Source organism: Periophthalmus magnuspinnatus, chromosome 20 (assembly GCF_009829125.3).
Source record: "Periophthalmus magnuspinnatus isolate fPerMag1 chromosome 20, fPerMag1.2.pri, whole genome shotgun sequence".
NCBI lineage: Eukaryota > Metazoa > Chordata > Actinopteri > Gobiiformes > Gobiidae > Periophthalmus > Periophthalmus magnuspinnatus.
In genome coordinates this window covers 10,213,408-10,234,994 of record NC_047145.1, presented here as the reverse complement: position 1 = coordinate 10,234,994, position 21,587 = coordinate 10,213,408, and the positions used below count along the sequence as shown (strand labels likewise).

The following is a 21,587-nucleotide window of genomic DNA, read 5'->3' as shown; positions in this document are numbered from 1 at the left end:
TATAAAGCATTTTGTTGTTAGATAATAAGGAAGTGCGTGGTTAGCATGCTAGTTGCTGTTAGCAAAACTCCCCTCTGGTCTATGAAAGTTGTGAAAAGCACTTAAAAAACTTATTGTGGTGAATAATTAGGATGTTCTGAATGCATAAGGCAAGTGAGGAATAACTTTGGACCTTTGCAAACTGTTTAAAATGAGCTAGTTCTGTTTTTCACCTTTAAAGTCATTTTTAAATTTCCATGCATTATTCATTTAAACTTACAAAAATTGATGCTATACTACTTCTATAGCTGTAGAATGGCCAGAAGTGGTTGCCAAACTGCACTTTTTAGACCACAACCACAACTCGCATTCACTGGCAAGGTGGGAGAAGTGTCTTGCCCAAGGACACAAATACAATATGCACTTTAAGTTTGATGGTGAATATTAACAAACACTGATCCACTGCCATATTTTAACAAATGGTGTATTCCAACATTTTTTTTTTTCTCTTCCATTTTGCTTTTGAATGCTTGGATTAAAGAAGATATATTATACAAATTCACTTTTTGGAGCTTTCTACCGTGTTATAACGTTGTTTCCTGATCAACAACATGCCTAAAGAACTTTTAAATGTCATCCATGTGTGTTTGAGTAATCTTGCGATCTTTGGTAGACACTATTCAAACCCTTCTTACGGTTAGCAGCCCAAAAGCTTACTACAGCTTCACAAACCTGATGCTATGTGCAGTAGTTTCATTGATTGTGTTGTGATAGCGAATAACAAATACAATAAACGGTAACATGGTGATATAAATATGTTGTGTGTTAGCAGTTAATACCCAATAGAAGTGTAATTTCCAACTTACTTTACTGGCAACTCAAGTGTCAATACAAGCGTGCCAATAGGTATTCACATAACAATAAACTAGTGCCAGAACAAAAATAGTTATGCAATTTGAAATATGACAACAATGTTTTCAAATATTTGCATGCCTCATACTTCTTCCCACAGAGCAGAGGTGATAGTGAGAGTGTTTATGACCCCTGTGGGAAAGGGCACATTGTAAATCTCTGGTATTGTGCCTTTGAGCAAGCAGACTGTGTAATGAGGATGTGGGAATCAAACTACAGACTACAGACAGAGCTATCAGACTCAGAAGTATGCATGAAAAAGTGTGGTTACTTCAAGTACCCAACCACTACAACTACTACTGCTGCTATTGCTGAAGAAACTGTTTTAAGTTAGCACGGATGAGAGAGATTAGAACTACTACTGCTACTACGACTACAGCTACTATTACTACTACTACTACTTCTATCGCTACTACCAATTTTACAACTACCACTACACTTTTCCTTTAGCAACAAAGTAATTGAATTAGCACAACAACAACAACAACAACAACAACAACAACTACTACTACTACTACTACTACTACTACTACTACTACTACTACGACTGCTAGACTTTTCCATTAGTGACAGAAAGTATGAGTTACACAAATGAGAGTGATAAATACTACTGTACCACTACTACTACTACTACTAGACTGTTCTGTTGGTGACAAAGTATTTGATTTACACAAATGAGTGCGATAACTATTACTGCTACTACTACTACTACTACTACTGCTACTACTAGACTTTTTCATTAATGACATAAAGTATTTGAGTTACACAAATGAGAGTGATAAAAACCTACTACTACTGCTACTACTACTACTGTTACTACTACTACTGCTGCTACTACTACTACTGCTAGTGTGATAAATACTACTGTACCACTACTACTACTACTACTACTACTAGACTGTTCCGTTGGTGACAAAGTATTTGATTTACACAAATGAGTGTGATAACTACTACTACTACTACTACTACTACTACTACTACTACTACTACTACTACTACTACTACTACTGCTACTACTACTAGACTTTTCCATTAGTGACATAAAGTATTTGAGTTACACAAATGAGAGCAATTACTATTACTACTACTACTACTGTCCCACTTCATGTATATACAGTATTTGAGCCCAGATGGGAGTGATAAGTGCAGTGTTCTGAATATACATGTTCTGGTGCACTGGTGTCTTTTTCACCTTATCGTCTCAGTTTCACTTTCTTCTCTAACTGAACTCACTGAGCGAACCTGTTTGATAAGATCTGAGGAGATAAGGAGACGCTCAGGCCCTGGATGTTCTGCACATCTGTGAACCTGTACTATGAGAACAATTTGATACTGTCACGCCATCTCACACATGACGTTTTGCTGCATTAAGATACAGAGTCAGTTTGCTCTACAGTTCATTTGTGCTGAACCAAAACAAAGGTCACATCAGTTGGTTCGGTTAACACTTTGAATTCAGATTGCAACATAAAGTCACTTGTTACCTGGGTATGAAATACTATGTTTTGTTTTGTTTTTTTTGCGGCAAAGATTAAGTTCTGTATTGAATGAGTTGTGTCATTGTACTCAAGTAGTTTTAAAGGCACTGCTTTCTGCTGTCTTAAAAACTGATATGAAGTAGGCCTGTCACAATAAATACTATATGGACTTATTGTTTAATAAATGATAAATGGAACATTCACTTTTGGGGGTCTATATTTATCATGGGTAATTTTTCTTTGCATAAGTGGGAATTTATTTATTTTTTTTTTTTTTAGTACTGTAACATTTTAGCTGCAGAAGGTCGATACATTCTTTGACTCACTGTAGTTACATTGTGGTATTTATTTATTTTCAGCTCATGCCTTTTAACAACAGTTAGTTAGTACATTTAGAAAAGTGTTTACCTGGGTTTATCAGGCTTTAGGATTATTGTGTCAATGGCATAAATTAGTTTCAGTATTATCAATTATCATCAATTACACTGGTCAACACTAAATTTATTGTCTAAGATTTTTTTTTGCTGATTTAGGATAATTTTGATGTGCTGAATCCAAAAATCACATTGGTTTTGCTCAATCAGGTCAACGTTCTGAACTAAGCTACATATTTGTTTTTGGATGATTTTGTTTACATGTATGAGTATTTTCACGTCATATGATGCAAAATTCTGTTATATTTCTTGCTATAAACAAATTCTGAAGATTTTGCATGTGCCAACCTATGACTTATTATTATTTTTTTATATTACAAGTGAATGAAATGGCTTCGACTAGAAGATCTTGCAAAAATAAGCCTGACATATTCTGCTACATCTGCAGTGAATACATCAATGTTCCTAACAGGAATCAAGTCACAAGTTTCATAAAGCATGCTTACCATGCTTATTTTGGTATTAAACTTGGTGACCAAGATGAAGCTTGGGCGCCACACATGGCATGCAAGTCATGCACCGAGTATCTGCGTCAGTGGACTGAAGGCAAGAAGAGTTGTCTGAAGTTTGGAATTCCCATGGTTTGGAGGGAGCCGACATCAATAGCTACTTCTGGGCTATTGATGTGACTGGGATCAACAGAAAGAACTGACGCAGCCTCAAGTATCCTGACCGTGAATCAGCACGTCGTCCTGTAGCTCACTGTGATGAAATTCCAGTACCTGTCTTTGGAGAAGTTCCTGACATCAGTGACAAAGATTCCTCCAGTGTGGTTTTAATGATGATGCTCCACATCCTTTTTCCCCAAAAGGAGCTAAATGTTCAGGTTTCCTGAGAATGTGGGATCACTGAGTGATGAGCAGGTGGAGAGATTCCATCAGGACATAAAAGAGATGGAGACCAGGTATCAGGGACGCTGGGATGCAGTCATGATGGCTGATTACTGTTGGACTCTGAAGAGAGACATCCCTGCTGCTGAGCATTCAAGGGGTTCATAGAAACAGAAGTTCATGTCCTGAATTTTGTACAATGATAACGTAACGTTCCAGTTTACATGTACTTACCTTTATCAATTAACATAACGTAACATTTATTTAATACATTCTGTTAGAAAACAATTTTTTATCTCCTAAAACATTTTTTGGATGAGAAATATTAAAGAAAATCAACTGATAATGTCACTAAATTGTAATCAATTTAGTCAGAAAATCAGATTTTTCTAAATGAAATTAGCATAAAAACCTGACCTGACTGAGAAAAATGGATATCATTTTTGGATTCAGCGGTGCAAAATCGTCCTAATTCAGTTGAAAAAACACACACAACTTTCAAAAATGTTTTTTTTGTAACCCAGTGTTATCATCTATAGTTTCACTTCCACATGTGTTATCATGACAGGCCAATTTTACTGAGAAAAAGTTCTATCTTTAGAACCAACCGACTCGACCAAATATTTGTTAAGCCCTGCGTAGAAACTGCGGCTGTGATGTTGGGCTATATATATATATATATATATATATATATATATATATATATATATATATATATATATATATATATATATATATTTTTTTTTTTATGCAACAGAAAATGTCAGTCCAACAAATAGTTTGCAGCCAGTAGTGTTCTAGAGTGAAAACTGAGAGGGAAGTGATCTCTGGAGTGGGGGCAGAGCAGCAACACTCTTCTAAAATGAATCATGACTTGATAATTATATTCCATCTAAAACCCACAAAAATACTGAAAATTGTATATTTTTTATCAAAACTTCCTAGGGGAGGACCACCAGACCCTTATTTTTACAATACTAGTTAAACCTGCATGTATAAAAAGTGACCTAGCTACCTGCCTAAAGGTAAATGACTTCAGAAATAGTCACTGGAGTTTGCAGTATAATATTTCCAAAGGGGGAGGGGGCATGAGTGAACTTACGACCATTTCTGAGTAGGTCATTCAAAGTAGAGGCGAGATTTGACAAACTTTACAACACCACAATGGTCCTTTTCTTTAGTCTTAGGACATTTCTGTACTATTTTGTCTCATGCTGTCGACTTATTTGGTCAAACACATCTACAGTCCCAATAACATATTGTGTAAATTAAAAATGCTTGACCCCGACGTGATTTGAACACGCAACCTTCTGATCTGGAGTCAGACGCGCTACCGTTGCGCCACGAGGTCCCTGGCTGTGTGCTGGTCACCCGAGACCCAGTTATAGCTCATGTTTCTCCTGTGGGAATAGTGGCACTTGTCGAGGCTAATGCTACAATCAGCCTGCACACAGAGACACACTGCCTATAACCCTCCCCCCTCCTCTCCCCTCCTCTAGGGCTGGGCTTTGTGCACACATGTATTGTATTGTACTTGTGTCACCTCCTCCAGTGGATCAGATAAGCTACGCTCACGAGGACACAGACCTGGTATGTCAGTCAGTCTGCAGGGTGTGAAGTGGCCAAGCAGGTCACTGGGGCAGCAGCTATAGGCTAAAGCACAATAGCAACACGCCCCATATCGCAGTGGGAATGTGAAAATGACAGACATCAGAAGAGGCCAAACCTACAGCTTTTCTGTGCTACAATAAGACGTTTTATTTTGAAGTCGCTGTTTCTGAATGGGTTGAGTAAGGACAAGGGTGTTACATAAGCCTAGTGTTAAGGCTGTAAAGATAGTAGTGAAGTAACATTAATTTTCAGGGGAGTGTTGGGATTGTTAAAGAAAACATATTAGGCTTTTAATTTTAAACTGTAACATAAGCTGATAATTATTTAGCATTTTGTTAAATATAAACTGCAATATTGATCTAAAATCATAGAGACAGATCCATTGATTTGTCTATTCATAATGGCATTTCACATCTTTTCATTTATGTGTTGTGTATGTATTGTGACATCCATCCATTCATCCATTTTCTTCCGCTTATCCGGAACCGGGTCGCAGGGGCAGCAGTCTAAGCAGGACTCCCAGATGTCCAACACCCCAGACACGTCCTCCAGCTCCTCCTGTGGGACCCCAGGGTGTTCCCAGGCCAGCCGAGAGACATAATCCTGGGTCTTCCTTGGGGCCTACTCCCGATGGGACATGCCCGAAACACCTCCCCGGGTCTATGTGACATGAAAACGTTAAACAGCACAGTGTAACTTTCTGGAGGGGCATGTTATCTGCATGATTCCATGGAAATAGAAAATTAAAATCATACTTTGGAACTTTCTCCATGGAGATAGATAGGGCTTTAATATATATAATAAGAACTGGCTGCAGTAGTGACACAATGGGGATTTAAACTTTTCAATTTAGCTTCTATTCAATTAGAAATGTTTTATTTCTCAAAAGTACCCCGAAAAGCATGCATTTTGTCTGTGACTGTGAGCAGGCTTACCTCTGCACTGACCTGCTAGTCTCCTGGTGGCCGAACCGTAATTGAACTTTTAATTCTATTTGTTTCGAGGTGTTTGGATTGGTGCATGTATTCTCCATTCAAATGCAAAGACAATGTAATACAATGTAAAATTATTACTGAAAATGCCTGTATCACGCCATATTCTTTACCATAATATTACCATGTGACTTTTGACCCACATTTGGAGCTTTCCACATGGTTGAGTCTCTCACCTCTGCTCCCGTCTGTCCTCCCTCATATGTTCTGTACAAATGGCTTCTGGACAATGCCTTCTTTGTACAGCCTCCTTCTCCTCCGAGTCCATGCCCCTCTGCCCTTCACTCTTCCTGACCTGTTCTCCGTCACGCCTGGGGGGCCTTTGATTGGACCCACGTGTGCTGTAATATGACACGATGGTTAGCTAATGTATACTTAGCTTTGCTTCATTTACATAAGTGCAATGGGAATGGATGGTGTTGGAGCTGCGGATTTAGTATCGCTAGTTTGAGATGAGCTAGCATTTCTTAGTGAGCTGAAACTGTACATCTGATCAGAAATTACAAGTTTTAAATATCAGACAGTGGATTGCAAGTTATGGATGATCACAGACGGAATCTTAAGACTTTTACAACGATATGCGCACTTAACTGGAGGAAACCTGTGTGTTTATAAAAGTCGGTATTTGTGTCTCAAAGCTAATGCCAATGCTAACCCAATTTTAATCTCAAAATAGAACACAAAACAACTTTATAAAAATACATCTAATGACAACTCCATTGTTTTTCTGCACAGGATCGTTCAGATTGTTGTGATATTTTAACATCAACAGTTAATGTTAATTTTAGTTAGCATTAGCCTCAAGACACAAATTACTACTTTTATAAGCACACAAGTTTCCTCCGTGGAAGTATTTACTTTGTAGTAAAGGTTTGGACGTGTTGCTGTCCTCTGACGGGTATTTTAGTGATTTAGTTAAGTGCAATTTAGCTAATTTCCAATACACAATGAATGGAACACACCGGAACTAGCAGACAACTCCTTGAAAAGGGCCTATATGCGCTCTCTATTAAGTGAAATAAAATTCAATAAAATATAAAAAATATATATAAATATAAAAATAAAAATAATAAAAAATAGAAATAAAATCAAATCAAAATACACAATAAAAATTAAATAAAAAATAATATAATATAAAATTAAATAAAATATATATACATTGTCCCATTTCATTCATTTTTCTTTTTTTTAACTCAATTGTCCAGAAATTTATTGGAAATATTATCTAAGCAGTTATATAATCCATGTCTTACTGATTTGTGTTAACTACTCAAAACTGCAAGTACATAGTTTTAACTCATAAACAGAACTTCCACTTTTTGCAGTGTGAACATGTGTGAATGAAACCAACCAACCAAACGCTGCAAATAACACCAACACTATTTATTTTTAAAAAGTACATTTTGCATAACATGTCACTTTTACTTTACTCATTCTCAGTCTTAGATAATTCCTTGTGAAATCCATCCATACTCGGTGAACTCAGTGACTGGAGGTTTGGAGCGCGGACTTGATAAACTGGGCCTGCTTTCTAATACCCACAGAGAGAACATACCACAGCCTCTCCCCCTCATGTGGACCCTTCAGAGTGGCCAACCACACTGAGAACCAAAGCAGAGCATGCAGGCATCTGACCACAGCGCCCGGAGGGAGGAGAGGAGCAAGATGACTTATCAATATGACAGAGTTTTGGATACTGTTATACGTGGATTTTAACATATGAAAAATTCTGTTGTTGTCATAAGACTAAAAAAAATCAGACTCCGTTCCACTACCAAGGGAAAGGCTTGATACTCACTTGACCACTTTCAATACCACAACGATAATAATGATATTGAAAAATGATTATTACAATAAAATAGGACTGCAAGATATTAGAACAAAATGGCAATATGCAATACGGCTGTAAAGGCGCTGAACCTGATTTTTACTGTCTGAAAAACATGAAAAACAGAAGTAATTCATTTTAAACAGTTTGCAGTGGTCCAAAGTTTTCCTCAGTGACCTGATGTGTTCAGAGCATCCTAATTATTCACAGTGATGAATTTATAAGCACTTTTTCCAACTCTCAGACACCAGTGGGGAGTTTTGCCATGATGGTAAAGGTAACTGCAGCTAGAATGCTAATACACACTTTGTGATTATTGAACAGTAAAATTCTTCCTAGATGCAGGCAGTATGAAGGTTATTTTGATCTCTTAGCTGCTCATTCAAATTCATAGGAAAAAATCTGGTACTATCCCTTTAAGTACTGTGATATTGCAGTATTTTAGCATACTTTTTGACAAAATGTGGGGAAGCAGGCCTGATGTGGTCAAGTAAGAGGCAGACTCTGAAAAATTTCAATTCTAATCTAAATTTATGTCAATCACCGTGGACAAAAAATACATAGTTACAAAAAATTAATTGTGCGCAACTTAACAAAGCAACAGAATTTAAGAAACTAAGGCGAAAATCCGCATGTACCCTGGCCACACTGATGTCTCCCTGATGGTCTAACTGGCACTGCTTATATACCCCCCTGCACAGGCAGCACCTCCCCCCGGTAGGTAGGTGTAGGTATAGCTTTAGCCATATCTCATATTGAACCATCTCTCAGGGCCCAAGTCCCTTAACTATATAGTGTTTAAAAAAATAAACCACAAACACTTAAAACATTGAAACAAAATACATAAGCCATTGACACACAAGAAACAAAAAAACTTAAACCAGTTCTCCCCTCCACATGGTCCAGTCCACGGCCACGCCCACACCTATAAACATGGCCGCCATAGGGCACGCCCCCTCTTTGTCTGGACCGTGTGGAGATTCAGGTAAGTGGATGAATGTATTGAACTAAATATAACCAAATATAACCAAATAAAATATCTTTAAACTAACAAGTGTGATTGATAATTAAATTAAAAGGTGATCGCACGCAATCATTTCATTTATCTTAAAACAAAACTGTACATGTTAATGCACATGTGTCACACAGCTACTGCTAGCATCCTACATTACACATTTGAGGTGTTGGACCACTTTACTCTTAAATGGCACAACATAACATAACTAAAATCCAAATTTGCTCTGATATTTTTTAACAGTAGGGAATAAAACAGTACTTCTTTATTCATTTATGGTAGGATTATTATAGATTAGGGTATGGTGGGTTTTATAACCATAGACTTTTGAAACTTCTAATAAGAGTTCAAAGGCATGGTGGAGGCAAACCATCTATGTGGTAACTAATATGCATAACACGGTTTGTTTTAGTCCAAAACGTACATTTATAATGCAAGATTCAGCAAAATGCTTTAATAACAGTTTATAAAGTATCAGAAACAGATTGTAAATAAAATCCTAGGTCTTTTTTGTGGTCATTAAATTCAACATAGCTGATTAGAAAAATGGGGACCAGGGGGTGGGCGGTCAGTGTTGAGCTTTATACCAGGAAATACTAAAACTATTTGTCTTTTTCTGTATCTTGTTTCAATACTGCTTTGAGTGTTTTGAGTATTAGTATCTGGGTATTGATTTTTATGAGGAACCTAATCTCATGTGTCTACAAGTCTCCAATAAGGCGGAAGTAGCGCAGTGGTTACAGAGTTTGTCCATCAACCAGAAGGTCAGCAGTTCGGTTCACTGTGTATGGCGTTATTGTGTCAATTGTTCTGTTTTTTTTTTTAATACAGTTTACTTGATTTTCCTTCTTATTTTGGTTAGGTACAAACTAAATATAAGACATAAAGCATGTAAAGCTTGACAGTCAAATCCCTGCGATGAATTATGTTGTGCTTTTGAGCAAGACTTTGGTTGTTTTCATAGGGCAAGCAGCTCCTCCATATTTCTACATCGCTGTATTTCAGTTGCATGTTTGGCCACAGAATTAGCATAAGTCCCATCCGATTTGAGGCTCGGGTCATCCCTGTGTTTGGACATGATCAAGCCGCTAATTCCACCGCTCTGCCAATGCTAAAGCTAATGCCAATGCTAATCTGTCATGTTTGTGTTACATAAATCTACAAATCTCTTCTTCATATAGTACAAATAAAGACATCTCGTTACGCAGCTAATACGGGATTTGATTTGTCATTTTGATGCCTGGCATTTTTTATCTTTAAACATGGAATGTGTGTCAAATAAATGTGCAAATGTAAAAAAAAAGGTTAAAATAATTAGTTTATCAAAACAATATATATATATATATATATATATATATATATATATATATATATATATATATACACATGTTTTCTATTTTTTTTATTTGTTTACCAGTTCATTGGAGTGTTAATATTTGTTTAGGGGTATGACACTTTCTCAGAATGAGACTAGATGCATCATGGAGGGAATCTGGTGTAAAACTGGGTCTAATGTGACACCCATGACACTCCAGAAGCTATATAAAGTATATGTGCCTTGAAGATTCACTATAACTTTTTTAGGAGTGTCTGTCACATGCTTGTCGTCATGGACATGTTACTGTTTAGCCTGGAATGTTCCAGAGTATGGCATTAAATTGATCTATTTTGCATTTTTTCACTTACAGCCATTTAGCTGAAATAAATACATATAAAATGCTGACCGTGAGTAGGCTTGCCTCTCCACAGATATTCCAGTTAAAGCAATAACAACTGGCAGACCCTCTGCTAGAAAAGTTTCATAGTGTACCTTTAAGAATAAACAGAAAAAACAAACCCTAACGCCTTGTGTCTGTGTGTTTGCAGGAGCCCAGTTACTGGGTGCAGGTTCACCGTCTGGAGCATGGAGACGGGGGCATCCTGGACCAGGACGACCTGCTGTCTGACGTAGTGGACGACAAGGACCGCGTGAGTTATACTATAGACTAATGTATATCGCAGGGCTAAGCTAACCCACTAGGCTTGTCATTCTGGTTTTGAATTGTTTGTATAAAAGTAAATACTGTAAGTATTATTAAGAATAATAATAGACCAATCAAGTGAATTCTGTCACTGAAATCGGCTCCAGCATGTGTTAGCAAGAGGTTTGATTGACAGATAGAACTCTGTGCTAACTGCTAGCTTCAGTTGTATATAAAAATGGCCATAGCTAATGCGCTAGCCACTCGTTCCAAATAAGAAGTGATCATGAGCGCGCTGCTGGCTCCAATTCACTTTACACTGAAAAGCTGTCACCTCTCGATCTGTAACTGCTGTAGTGAGACTCGTCATTTTGTGACGAGGCTCACGTTTGTACTAACCCTCTACATGATCATGGTGTTATTTTGCTATTTTGTCCGTGAATCAAGTCCGTGACCACATATAGTGTCTGCTGTGGTGATGCATGTGATCAGAGTGAATGAAGATGGTGTGACAGTGCTGGCTAGATTTGAGATCTTTGAGGTAAAGTGAGTACATTAGGACAGTTTAGATGTTCTTGGAGTCAGATATGTGCAGATGGAGATGGTCTACAGAGGCCGAGGAGCTTCCACTAGGGCTGTCTTTCATTATAAATTGTAAACTTTTACATTGACTTACCTGCTGACCACTACTATAAAGGTAGAGCTGCTGATCTGAAAACAAAAATGTTGTTAAGAGCATATATTAATGAATATTTAAAAAAGTAAATATGGCTAACTTAATCTTCAGTCCCTTGGCAGGTTTATGTCAAACAGAACACAGCACACTATATGGTAAATGGTCACATTTTTCTATAGCGCTTTTCCACCTTTGAAGGCACTCAAACAACAAGCACCCATTCACCCTTGCCCAAGGACACAACAACAGCATTCATCTGTGTGAGTTACAATCACACCACCGATCAGTGGATCTCAACCAATGATGTTTATATCGAGAGCGGGATTTGAACCGCCAACCTTCAGATCAGTGGACAAACACTCTACCAACTGAGCTACTGTCGCCCCTTTATTATTTATTATTATTATACACACAGCACATTATACACACCGCACATTATACACACAGCACACTCCCTTTACACACAGCACACTCACAATACACACAACGCGCTCACAATGCACACAATTATAGAACAGTTCATCTAGTAGTGTGTTCCATGTCTGACCTTCTCGATTCTGATAAGAGGAGCATTATGGACATGACATTCAAATGCATTTTGTCACTTTACAAAATAAAAACATACATTGAATAAACTTTGAAGAGCATTTTAGGGCTATGTTTCTTATGTGTATCAGTACTATGAGGTACTTGGCAATACCCAGCCCTTTCTACTACCCCAATACTGTTATGTAAGGAAAATTGGTATTTTATGGTTAGTAAAGAAATAAAATGCTGAAAAAAGTACTTTGTAGAAGCCATTTGCCAGGTCTATTTTAAACCTTTTTTGGGAATCCACATTTTGAAGCTTTGGGGACCCCAATTTGAGCTAGAGCTAACCACACTTGTTCTGGTTTGGTTCTGGTTTGGTCCTGGTTTGAGCACAATTTAGTCTTGATGTAGACTTGGCTTGGTCCTGTTCTAGACCTGGTTTAGTCCTGGTTTAGTCCTGGTTTAGTCCTGGTTTAGTCCTAGTTTAGTGCTGGTTTAGTCCAGGTTTAGATCTGAATCAGCCTCAATGTGGTGTGTAATGTGCATAATTGCTTTCAAAACCCTTGCAGCAAAACACAGATTTTAATTATTACCAACTGAAAGGAGTTTATTATGAAATATGACAAGTTTGGCACAATCCTGACTGAGAGAAGCCCCGCCCACCTGAGACACTAATTACCCACAATCCCCCTGCACTTCCTCATGAGACTGTCTGGGTCACTTGGGTCATGGTGCTTTGTTAATAACATATATACACTATAGGCAATATTTCTTTTGAATATACTACAACTACTACTATAATGTACAACTACAACTTCTACGACTACTGCAACCACTTCAACAGTTACTACATTAAGGAAAGACTGAATACATGTTTTTCTTATGTATTTTTGCCACTGATAAGAATGACATCTATACACTGTACGCTATTGTATGTTATTTGTATTCTATTTGCCCTGAGTATTATCAAAGTAACAGTTAAGTGACAGTTATTGCATAAAAACCCGTGTCAAGATCAGGTCATGGAGGCATACGCCCATAGCCTGGATCTACAGATGGGAAGAAAACAAGGGAGAGAGATAGAAACAGACAGATGAAAAACAAAGACAGAGAGCGAAACTTGAAGAGCTTTGACTGAATTGAATGCCATTTAATTACCAATTACATGGAATTGACATATTTATTTAGGATACATATTTCGTTTTTGAATGTACAGCATTACTAGCGTTGTTGTTACAGCTGCTCGTAAAGTTTTATTGGTCTACCTTAGCAATGGTAGGAATTTCAGAAGTAGTAGGCCAGTAGTAGCAGTAGTCAGGGTGGGTTTTTTAAGTCCGATGCCCTTCTTTTTAATGTTTCTGTATAGTTTAGGTACGCAGTTGACAGTGTTGTACTGCTTCATATACGTTCACTTACTGTCTGTCTGATGATGGTTGCCGTGGTTACCTATCAGCTGGGATACAGGTGCAGCTGCTCTACACCTGATGCCCGAAACGCTGATTGTGATTAGCTCAAATAATTTAGACATGCTCAGAGTAGACAAGTAGAGCATTAATTAAAACAAGAGTGACCGTTAGGGACATTTCTGCAAGTTTTACTAGGTCTATTTACATTTTGAACATAAATTATTTCATTGTCCAGCATGTTTTTAGACAACCACAGACGTTGCCAGTTGAGTCAATGGCTACTTCATATATTCTCCCACATACATTAGTAAGTTTTATGTATTTGACCTATTTTGACATTTAAAATTACTGTATGTAACTTTTCTGGTTGAGGTCTGTCACCAGCTTCAATGGAGACGTTATAGCTTTGCCTGGAATGTTCCACATATGGCATCAAATCTGCAATTATGTATTCAATTTGATTTTATCTTGACAAGCGTTGGTTCTTAATCTCACTATACAAGCATTTTTCCAAATCTAACCTTTAATATAGTGGCATCTTCTGCTTGTTTCCATGGAGATAAGTTTAATGCCATATAGTGTAACATATCAACCAAACCAATAACATCTCAATGGGCACAGAGTAGCGTTACACTGTCAAAATACATTGTCAGAAAACAAAAAAAAAGTAAAAACTTACTAGTTATGAGTAAATGTAAAAGAGAAACTACCCACTTCTGGTCTTGCGTTACATCGACAGTAGTGAGTCATTGTGTACATTTCTACTACTCAGTTACTCCTGCCTGGCACTATCCCATGTGTGGAGGTGTTTACTTGTCTATCCCTGTAGTACAACCAGTCTAACCAGTTCCTCTCTGCTCTTGTAATCCTGATAAGACTGCAGCTTAGACAGTTTTCCACATATTTAGGAAATGTCATAAATATTTAAGCCGGAATTCGGGAATGTTTGTCAGCAAATGCTAAATTATGAGTACTGTGTTATTTGCAGATGTAAACAAAACCGGAATGCAACAACTGTGCACCCAATAGCCTTGTAAAGTATTAGGACGGCTGCAGGTTTCAACTTGTTTGGCAGTATGGCAGTTATATGTTGAATGCTGTTCTTATAATTGACAATTGTATAGGTAATCTACAGCATTGTATTTTTGTTGTATTTAATCTAATGTGGGTTTTTTTTGGAGGGAGATGTAGATTTGTGTCAGTTTGTGCAGTTCTTTGGATCTGTTCAAGGTCCACTGCTGCCATCTAGTGGAGATTGTATTGACATGCAGGAAGCTGATGTGTGTGTGAGGTGATACTAGACTTAACTGTGCCTTTTATGATACTTATGTGAATGATTTGTTCATTATGTGCATGTTTAGATTAGTTTGTAAAAAGGGTAACTACCAGGAACTCTGCACCAATGTAATATGTACAGTATAATTCATTTCTGGAGGTGGCACGTCACTTGCACGATTGAAATACGATGGATATAGAAAGTTAAAACCATACTTTGGAGCATTCTCTGCAACGATAGGTATGTTTTATGGTATACAGAGGAAGAGTATAGCCAAAGGAACAACATTTCATCAAAACAATCAGGAGGAGGTCGTAAGAGTCGGGATTATGACCACAACCATGCAGCACCTTTATCCTTCACTTAAGACACTTTAAATTACATATAGCATTTTTGATAGCACACAGCACTTGTAAACATATTTGTACCTAAAAAAGGACATTGCACATACTGCGTTTTAAGATTATTAAGTTATCATCTTTCCTTTTACTGCTCTTAGATCCTGAGGCACAGTAGCACTTTAATTGGTCGCTGCTGGTCCCTGGAGGGAAAGGAGACATAATTATGCAATTATAATAAATTGAGTTGTGCAATATCTGTTTGAGAATGTTTTTTAAGCATTGATGCGTGTGTATATTATAGTCTTTTAATGAATGGTGTTTGCATGTTTGTACCTCCATGGAAATATCATAAAATCTGGAAGGTGAACCCGAGGTGGCATTGTATTGTTTTCAATGGCTTGTGCTCGTTGGTGCATAGGCCCAAAAATTATTTTCTGCTCCTCAATATGAGCCGTCACCTCCCACCTCAGAAACGTGCACCAAGTGACTAGTTCTGACTGATCACAATGATAGCTGCTATTACGGAGCTACAGGCTCAGAGGGGGGCTAGGCTAACTATTATAAAGCTAACTTTTAAATGGCAACTTTTAGGAGTTCATATTGTGGAAAATATTAGAATCCCTACAAAATCCAACCTTTGTGAAAGCTGTGAGAGGGCATTAGCCGAACACGGGCAGTTTGAATTCCCCAAAAAATGCATTGTGCTCTATGGGAGAGTTGTTTCTGGGCCCAAGCTCCTAGGAGCTGCAGTACCTATGGAGCGGCCATTGGTCGATTTCGCTCTGAGACATTGAGGGAATGTCTTACGGAGTTGTTATTGCAGATCCATGGTTACCTCCTGTTGTTGTATCCAGGTCCCAAAAAAGTCCCCCTGCAATGACTTCCCCTTTGTAAAGTTCCGGGCCGGACCAAGACAAGAAAATGTACAGGGGTCGTGGGATAGGTGTGTTATTGATTTATGGTTTTAAAGTTTTGTCTTGGTGCCTGGCTTCAGGGGTTTTATGTATATAGTTGGGTTTTAAATAGCTTCTTGTTTAAATAAAAATTAATTTTTTAAAGCTAATGTTAATTTTGCCACCCCTGTTGTAGCTTACATAGTTTTATCCTGTCAGTCAGACCAGATATAAGGTGCCTCAGTCCATCACTCTGGTTTCTGCTCCTGGAGAAGAAACTGCTGTCTGACCTCTATACTGCACATTGTACTTTTTGGCCCCTGCACTTTGTAATTATTGAAACAAAAAACAAAAAAGTGAAAATGTGGACCATGTTTTCCTGCCTTTGTGTTTTTGATTTTGCTAACTGAACTCCAAACCGCTAAAGGCTGCCCTTACGTCACCAAGTTAAACAGTTACTCAATGGGTGCCAATACATGCTTCATGCTCAGCTCTAAAACAACAGATGTAATACCAGTTGATTAAAATCAATTTAAATATTTGTTACAGTAAAGTACAAAGTGAAGCACCATATTCAATTGTTTGTTTTTACAAGAAGTTTCTATAAATGTTTTTTAGACATATTGCTTTTAACCATGTTTCACTAGTGTTTCCTCAGTTTTATTTTGTTTCATGCATATTGGAGTAATCCTGTCTTGCATTTGAGTCATGAGGGTTCAGAAAATTACTGTTTTCACCTACCCCCTATCCCTGCCCACTGCTGTGTACTTTTTTTTTTTTTTTTAATAGACAAATAAAATAGATATACATTAGATAAAAATGTCACATGGCCCAACTACTAAAATATGTCAATGAAATAAAACTATGAAGAGAGAGATTCTCAGTTCTACACTTCTAAATCGGGATGCACCAATCCAATACTGGTATCTGCAATCAGCGCAGCATCAAATAGACTCATAATATTTGAACTTTTATTACACTAAGATGCTCAGTTGTTACTTAAGAGATAAATAACAGCTACTTGACACATTAGGAGCAGTTTTCTTATTTTAGTTTAAAGGAAATAAATGCTGTTTTCAGTCTCTGCTTTGATATTGGTTGATATCAGGTACTGGCAGATGCTTATAGATATAGTATCAAAATCTGTATTGAAACTAAAAAAGCTGGATTGGTGCATCCCTAGTTCTGAACAGGGAGTCAATGGAACAGTTTATATGTTTACAAGTTTACAAGGTACTAGCCTAGAAAAAAAAAGCATAATACGCCTGTACTTTTCTTCAGCAATATTATGTTAACAGTGCTGATTACATGTGGTTAAATGTACACATAAAATCAATCAGTCCTCAAGTCCTGGTCTGTGGCTGTTTAGGAGCTTGGATCAAAAAATGCAGTACGGCTCTGCCCAAATCACATCAAACACACCTCACAGATCTGGAGTTGAACACTGAAGAAAGTAAAGGTCATGTGTGAGCACTAAATCAAGAAAAATGTGCCAAATATTTCACCAAACTGCTACAGAACACTGGAAGACACCAGGCCGACTCTTCACAGCTTGTACGTGTCACAATAAGACAGTTACACCTGCAAGCGGCAATGAAGGACCTTTAACCCCACTAAACCTGATGTTTGGTCATGTACATTAACCTGGAACATGTGGTCACACAAGTTAATTTTTGTAATTAAATCAATTAATGACAAAATTTAATTAGATAAATTAATTACAAAAATTAATCAGATTAGAAAGTTTAAATTACAACATTAAAATCAGCACATCATGTGATTAACCGTGAAATAATCCGATTTTTTTTTTGGTTTTGTTTGAGAGCACTAATCCAAACTAAATAACAAATATTTTATTGTGATGTGTGAACCAAAGCTTTGCCGCTGTTACACTATTACACCACACTGAGGCGCTTTTATCCCAGCATCATCTCCTGTCCTTTCCAATTGAATAACCCCTTTTTAGTGCACACTGCCCCCCGCTGGTTACTAGAATAGAGATTTTAGTCAGCGGCGTGCTTTAACACCAGAAAAGAGGCTCGCAGTCAGAAAGCTGTTTACTCCCCGCGCTCGAACGGCACTTTCCGGGCCCCTGAGCAGTGCACGTTGTCATAGTAACGGTGGTCGGGGTCCCACATAAGCACCTGTGCCGCTGCGTCGGGGCGGGATCAAGCCGTGAGTGAAATTAGGCAGAGCTAAAGCAGGTCCCCAAGCAGCTGACCCCCACAGCACCCGAAGGAGACAGGGTGGGTGTCAGGGAGAAAGTACATTTTATTGTTTTGCTTATGCTGCAAACTTAAAGCTCCACAGTGTAACTTTTAAATGTAAAATCATGTTTTTTCATATGGGAAATAGAAATGTATATATCCTTCAGTTATACTCTTCCATAGTATGGACCAAAACCAGGGGTGGAAAGTAATTAATTAGTCCTCTTCACAGATCTGGCCTGGAACTTGTAACATGTAACATTGCTGCCTTGTCTCCATGGCGATAGATGAGTTTGATGATACTGTGTAACATTACAGACAAACCACCACATAAGTTGCATAGTGCACATTCAAATGAAAAGGGACCTCTCCAGTAAATGCATGCATGACAATATGAAAGTGCTTTGAGATTTGTGAATTTTTATTTGAAAATCTAAAACAAACTAAAAAATTTTTAAAACCAAACTGTAAATTTCAACCAACATAATAATGACTTGGATTTCCATCCATCCATCCATTTTCTTCCGCTTATCCGGGGCCGGGTCACGGACTTGGATTTATATTGTGTATTTATAGTGAAAACATGTATAGCCACTGCTGCCTTGGGACATACTGAACTGGTCCTAATGATGCCAACCTCTAGTGACATTATAAAAACATGACCTGTGCCTGTGTAGAAAAACAGGATGTTTTTAGTGGAGGAAGGTTGACATTTTGATGAAACATGTCTGATGCAGCCGTGTGTACATGCGTGTACAGTTACACTTGCAAGCAGCATGTGCACTTGTGTGTACTGCTGGTGTGTACATGTAGTACACGTGTAAAGTCCTGAGCCTCTGAGACAGTCTGGGCCAAGCACAGACCTCCTGCAGAGTGGAGGACAGGTCAGGTCTGTGTTTGTGTGTGTGTTTGTTTGTGCCTGTGTGTGTGTGTTCTGACAGCCCACAGCAGCCCCCTCTGATGGGCTTAATTACTCCTGACACTGTGCACACGCCAACTCCACCGGACCCCCAGCACATGCACACGCCCAAGAACCAAAGGACCAGGGCAAGGACACTCAGCAGTGGACATGAGACAGGCATGTCAGGAGGCTCTGCTTGTGTGTGTGTGTGTGTGTGTGTACACATGAGCGTACATGAACGTACATGAGCGTGCACATGGATGTGCCAGACACAGGATGTTGGGGCTGGGTGACAGCTGTCAGGCCTGCTTTGGTGCTCGGCCTGAGACTGTGCCAAACCCTTCATGTGCTGTGGTGTAGACTGGAGCTCCGGAGGCGCTTGTGAGACAGGCCTAACAGGGGAGACCCTCTGCCCCCCACCATGACACCCCAAGGTGCACCTAGAAAGAGACACAAAGCACTGCACTTCTGTGTCTGATGTGTTTTTTTCTATATATCTGAACAATTGTAATGCTGATTTATTCTTAATTACAAAAACATTTGACATGATGGTGAAGTTGTTTGTTTACATGAGTCCATCATGAAATCTATCATGTGAAAAAAAAGCAGGCTGCAGTCCTTTAAAACCAAATGACAGAACCCCCCATTATACCACCTTTAAACCCTCTTTTATAGCTGTCCATAAGCAGAATCATCTGTGCCTGTAGGCCTGCTCTGTGTAAGACTCCTCTGCATGACAAGTATCCCTCCTCAGCTCCTCCAGAGTGTACAGACCTGCTCGCCACACTTCACCACTCCTCTGCTCTGTATAATTACCCCAACAGCCAAAGTCACTGCAAGGGCGCCCCTCTCCAATAGACTTCAGACTGGCCTAACAAATGGTTCTGAATATGAAGCAGTGCACTGGGCTGATGTATGGTACGCAGCCTTTTTAAGAAAGGTAATTAGCTGAGCCATGCAGATGGAAAAGCTTCAGTGTTAGGTCACAAAGTATCAAATTTACAATCCCACTATCAGCTTATTTCCATGTGTTAAACGGGGGCAAAAAGTGAGAGTGTCAGTGTAGTGTATTTAAAGCTATGTAACTCTCTGGAGGTGACACGTCAGCTGCATGATTCCATTAGTAAGTTAAAACCATACTTTGGAACATTCTCCATGCACCTACAGAAGTTTTATAGCATAAGATAATGTTGAAGATTATAACCAAAGAAAATATGAGTCAGGTTTGTGGAGATGCACCCACTTTCATAAGGATGCATGTTTTTCAGTGCAATGAACACAACTCTAATTATTTAAAAGCTTTTGTTTTAGTCAAATTTGTGCCTAAAAAGTTACATACTGATACCTGATTGTTTCCATTGAGATAGAAGTTGAGTTAATAATACTGTGGAACATTTCAGGCAGAGCAATAACATCTACATGTAGGACAAGCAGGTGATGTACCCTCCATCAGAAAAGTTAAATAGCATGGGACTTACCTGTTTACCAGTTTGCCTATTTGTTATATATATATACAGTTAAATAACACAAAGTATCATGATCTAAACATAACAGTAACAGTAGTACGGTAGTAGTAGCAGTATCGTGGCAGCAGTGGTATAATAATAGTGACAGCATGACAGCAGCAGTAGCAGTAACAGTAGTAGAAGTAACTAACTGTAAAAATAAAATCTCAATCCCATCATTTCCAAAGCAATATTAAACCTGTCTGTTTTCCAGGCTAATTCTATGTGACATTTCGCGATGGTGGTGGAGAGCAGCATTACCATGAGCTAAGCAGCGTCTTGGCCCGGCTCAGAGCTGGAGTTGACTGCTGGCGGGAGGAGGCCCAGAGGCGGTGCCAGGGACGCGAGGGAGAGCCCGGTTTGGAGAGCTTTTGTCAGCCATATTGAGGCAGACTCAGATGAATCCTGTGTGAAGCCTGGCTCTGGGCTCTGGGCTGTGCCGCTCTGCTCTCATGTACAAGCTGAGCCACTGTCACCAAATATTCACTCTCTCCCTGACTGGCTTTTGTGTTAGCTGTTGATTTTACACAGATTTGTACTGGGATCTTTGGTATAGTATGGATTATAACCACTGGGAATCACTTGGTTGGTTTTAAGATGAGCTGAAGGAAAATGATTAACTAGGGCTGCAAAATGTACCGCAATAGAACCGAAATCGGACACAAAGGCAGTTTAGATAATAGAATGTCATCTTTTTATAGAGAAATTGTGTTGTACCTGTTCTGAAATTCATGGGATTCTAATATTATTTCTATATTTTAAGTTGCAGTGTGTAACTTTTTGGAGGTGGCACGTCACCAGCAAGATTCTT

The 21,587-nt window shown here is 38.5% G+C and overlaps 1 protein-coding gene and 1 non-coding gene across 2 annotated transcripts in view; one reads left to right on the top strand and one right to left on the bottom strand.

Moving 5' to 3' along the window:
- The window catches only part of LOC117388682 (partitioning defective 3 homolog), a 513,479-nt gene that overhangs the window by 38,199 nt on the left and 453,693 nt on the right, over positions 1-21,587 (top strand). Inside the window, exon 2 of the mRNA XM_033986268.2 lies at positions 10,946-11,047. Within this exon, the coding sequence (XP_033842159.2) occupies positions 10,946-11,047 (102 nt within the window). The remainder of the gene's footprint in view (positions 1-10,945; positions 11,048-21,587) is intronic.
- On the bottom strand, positions 4,913-4,984 carry trnaw-cca (transfer RNA tryptophan (anticodon CCA)). The gene has a single exon. It is a non-coding gene; the product is annotated as a tRNA-Trp (tRNA).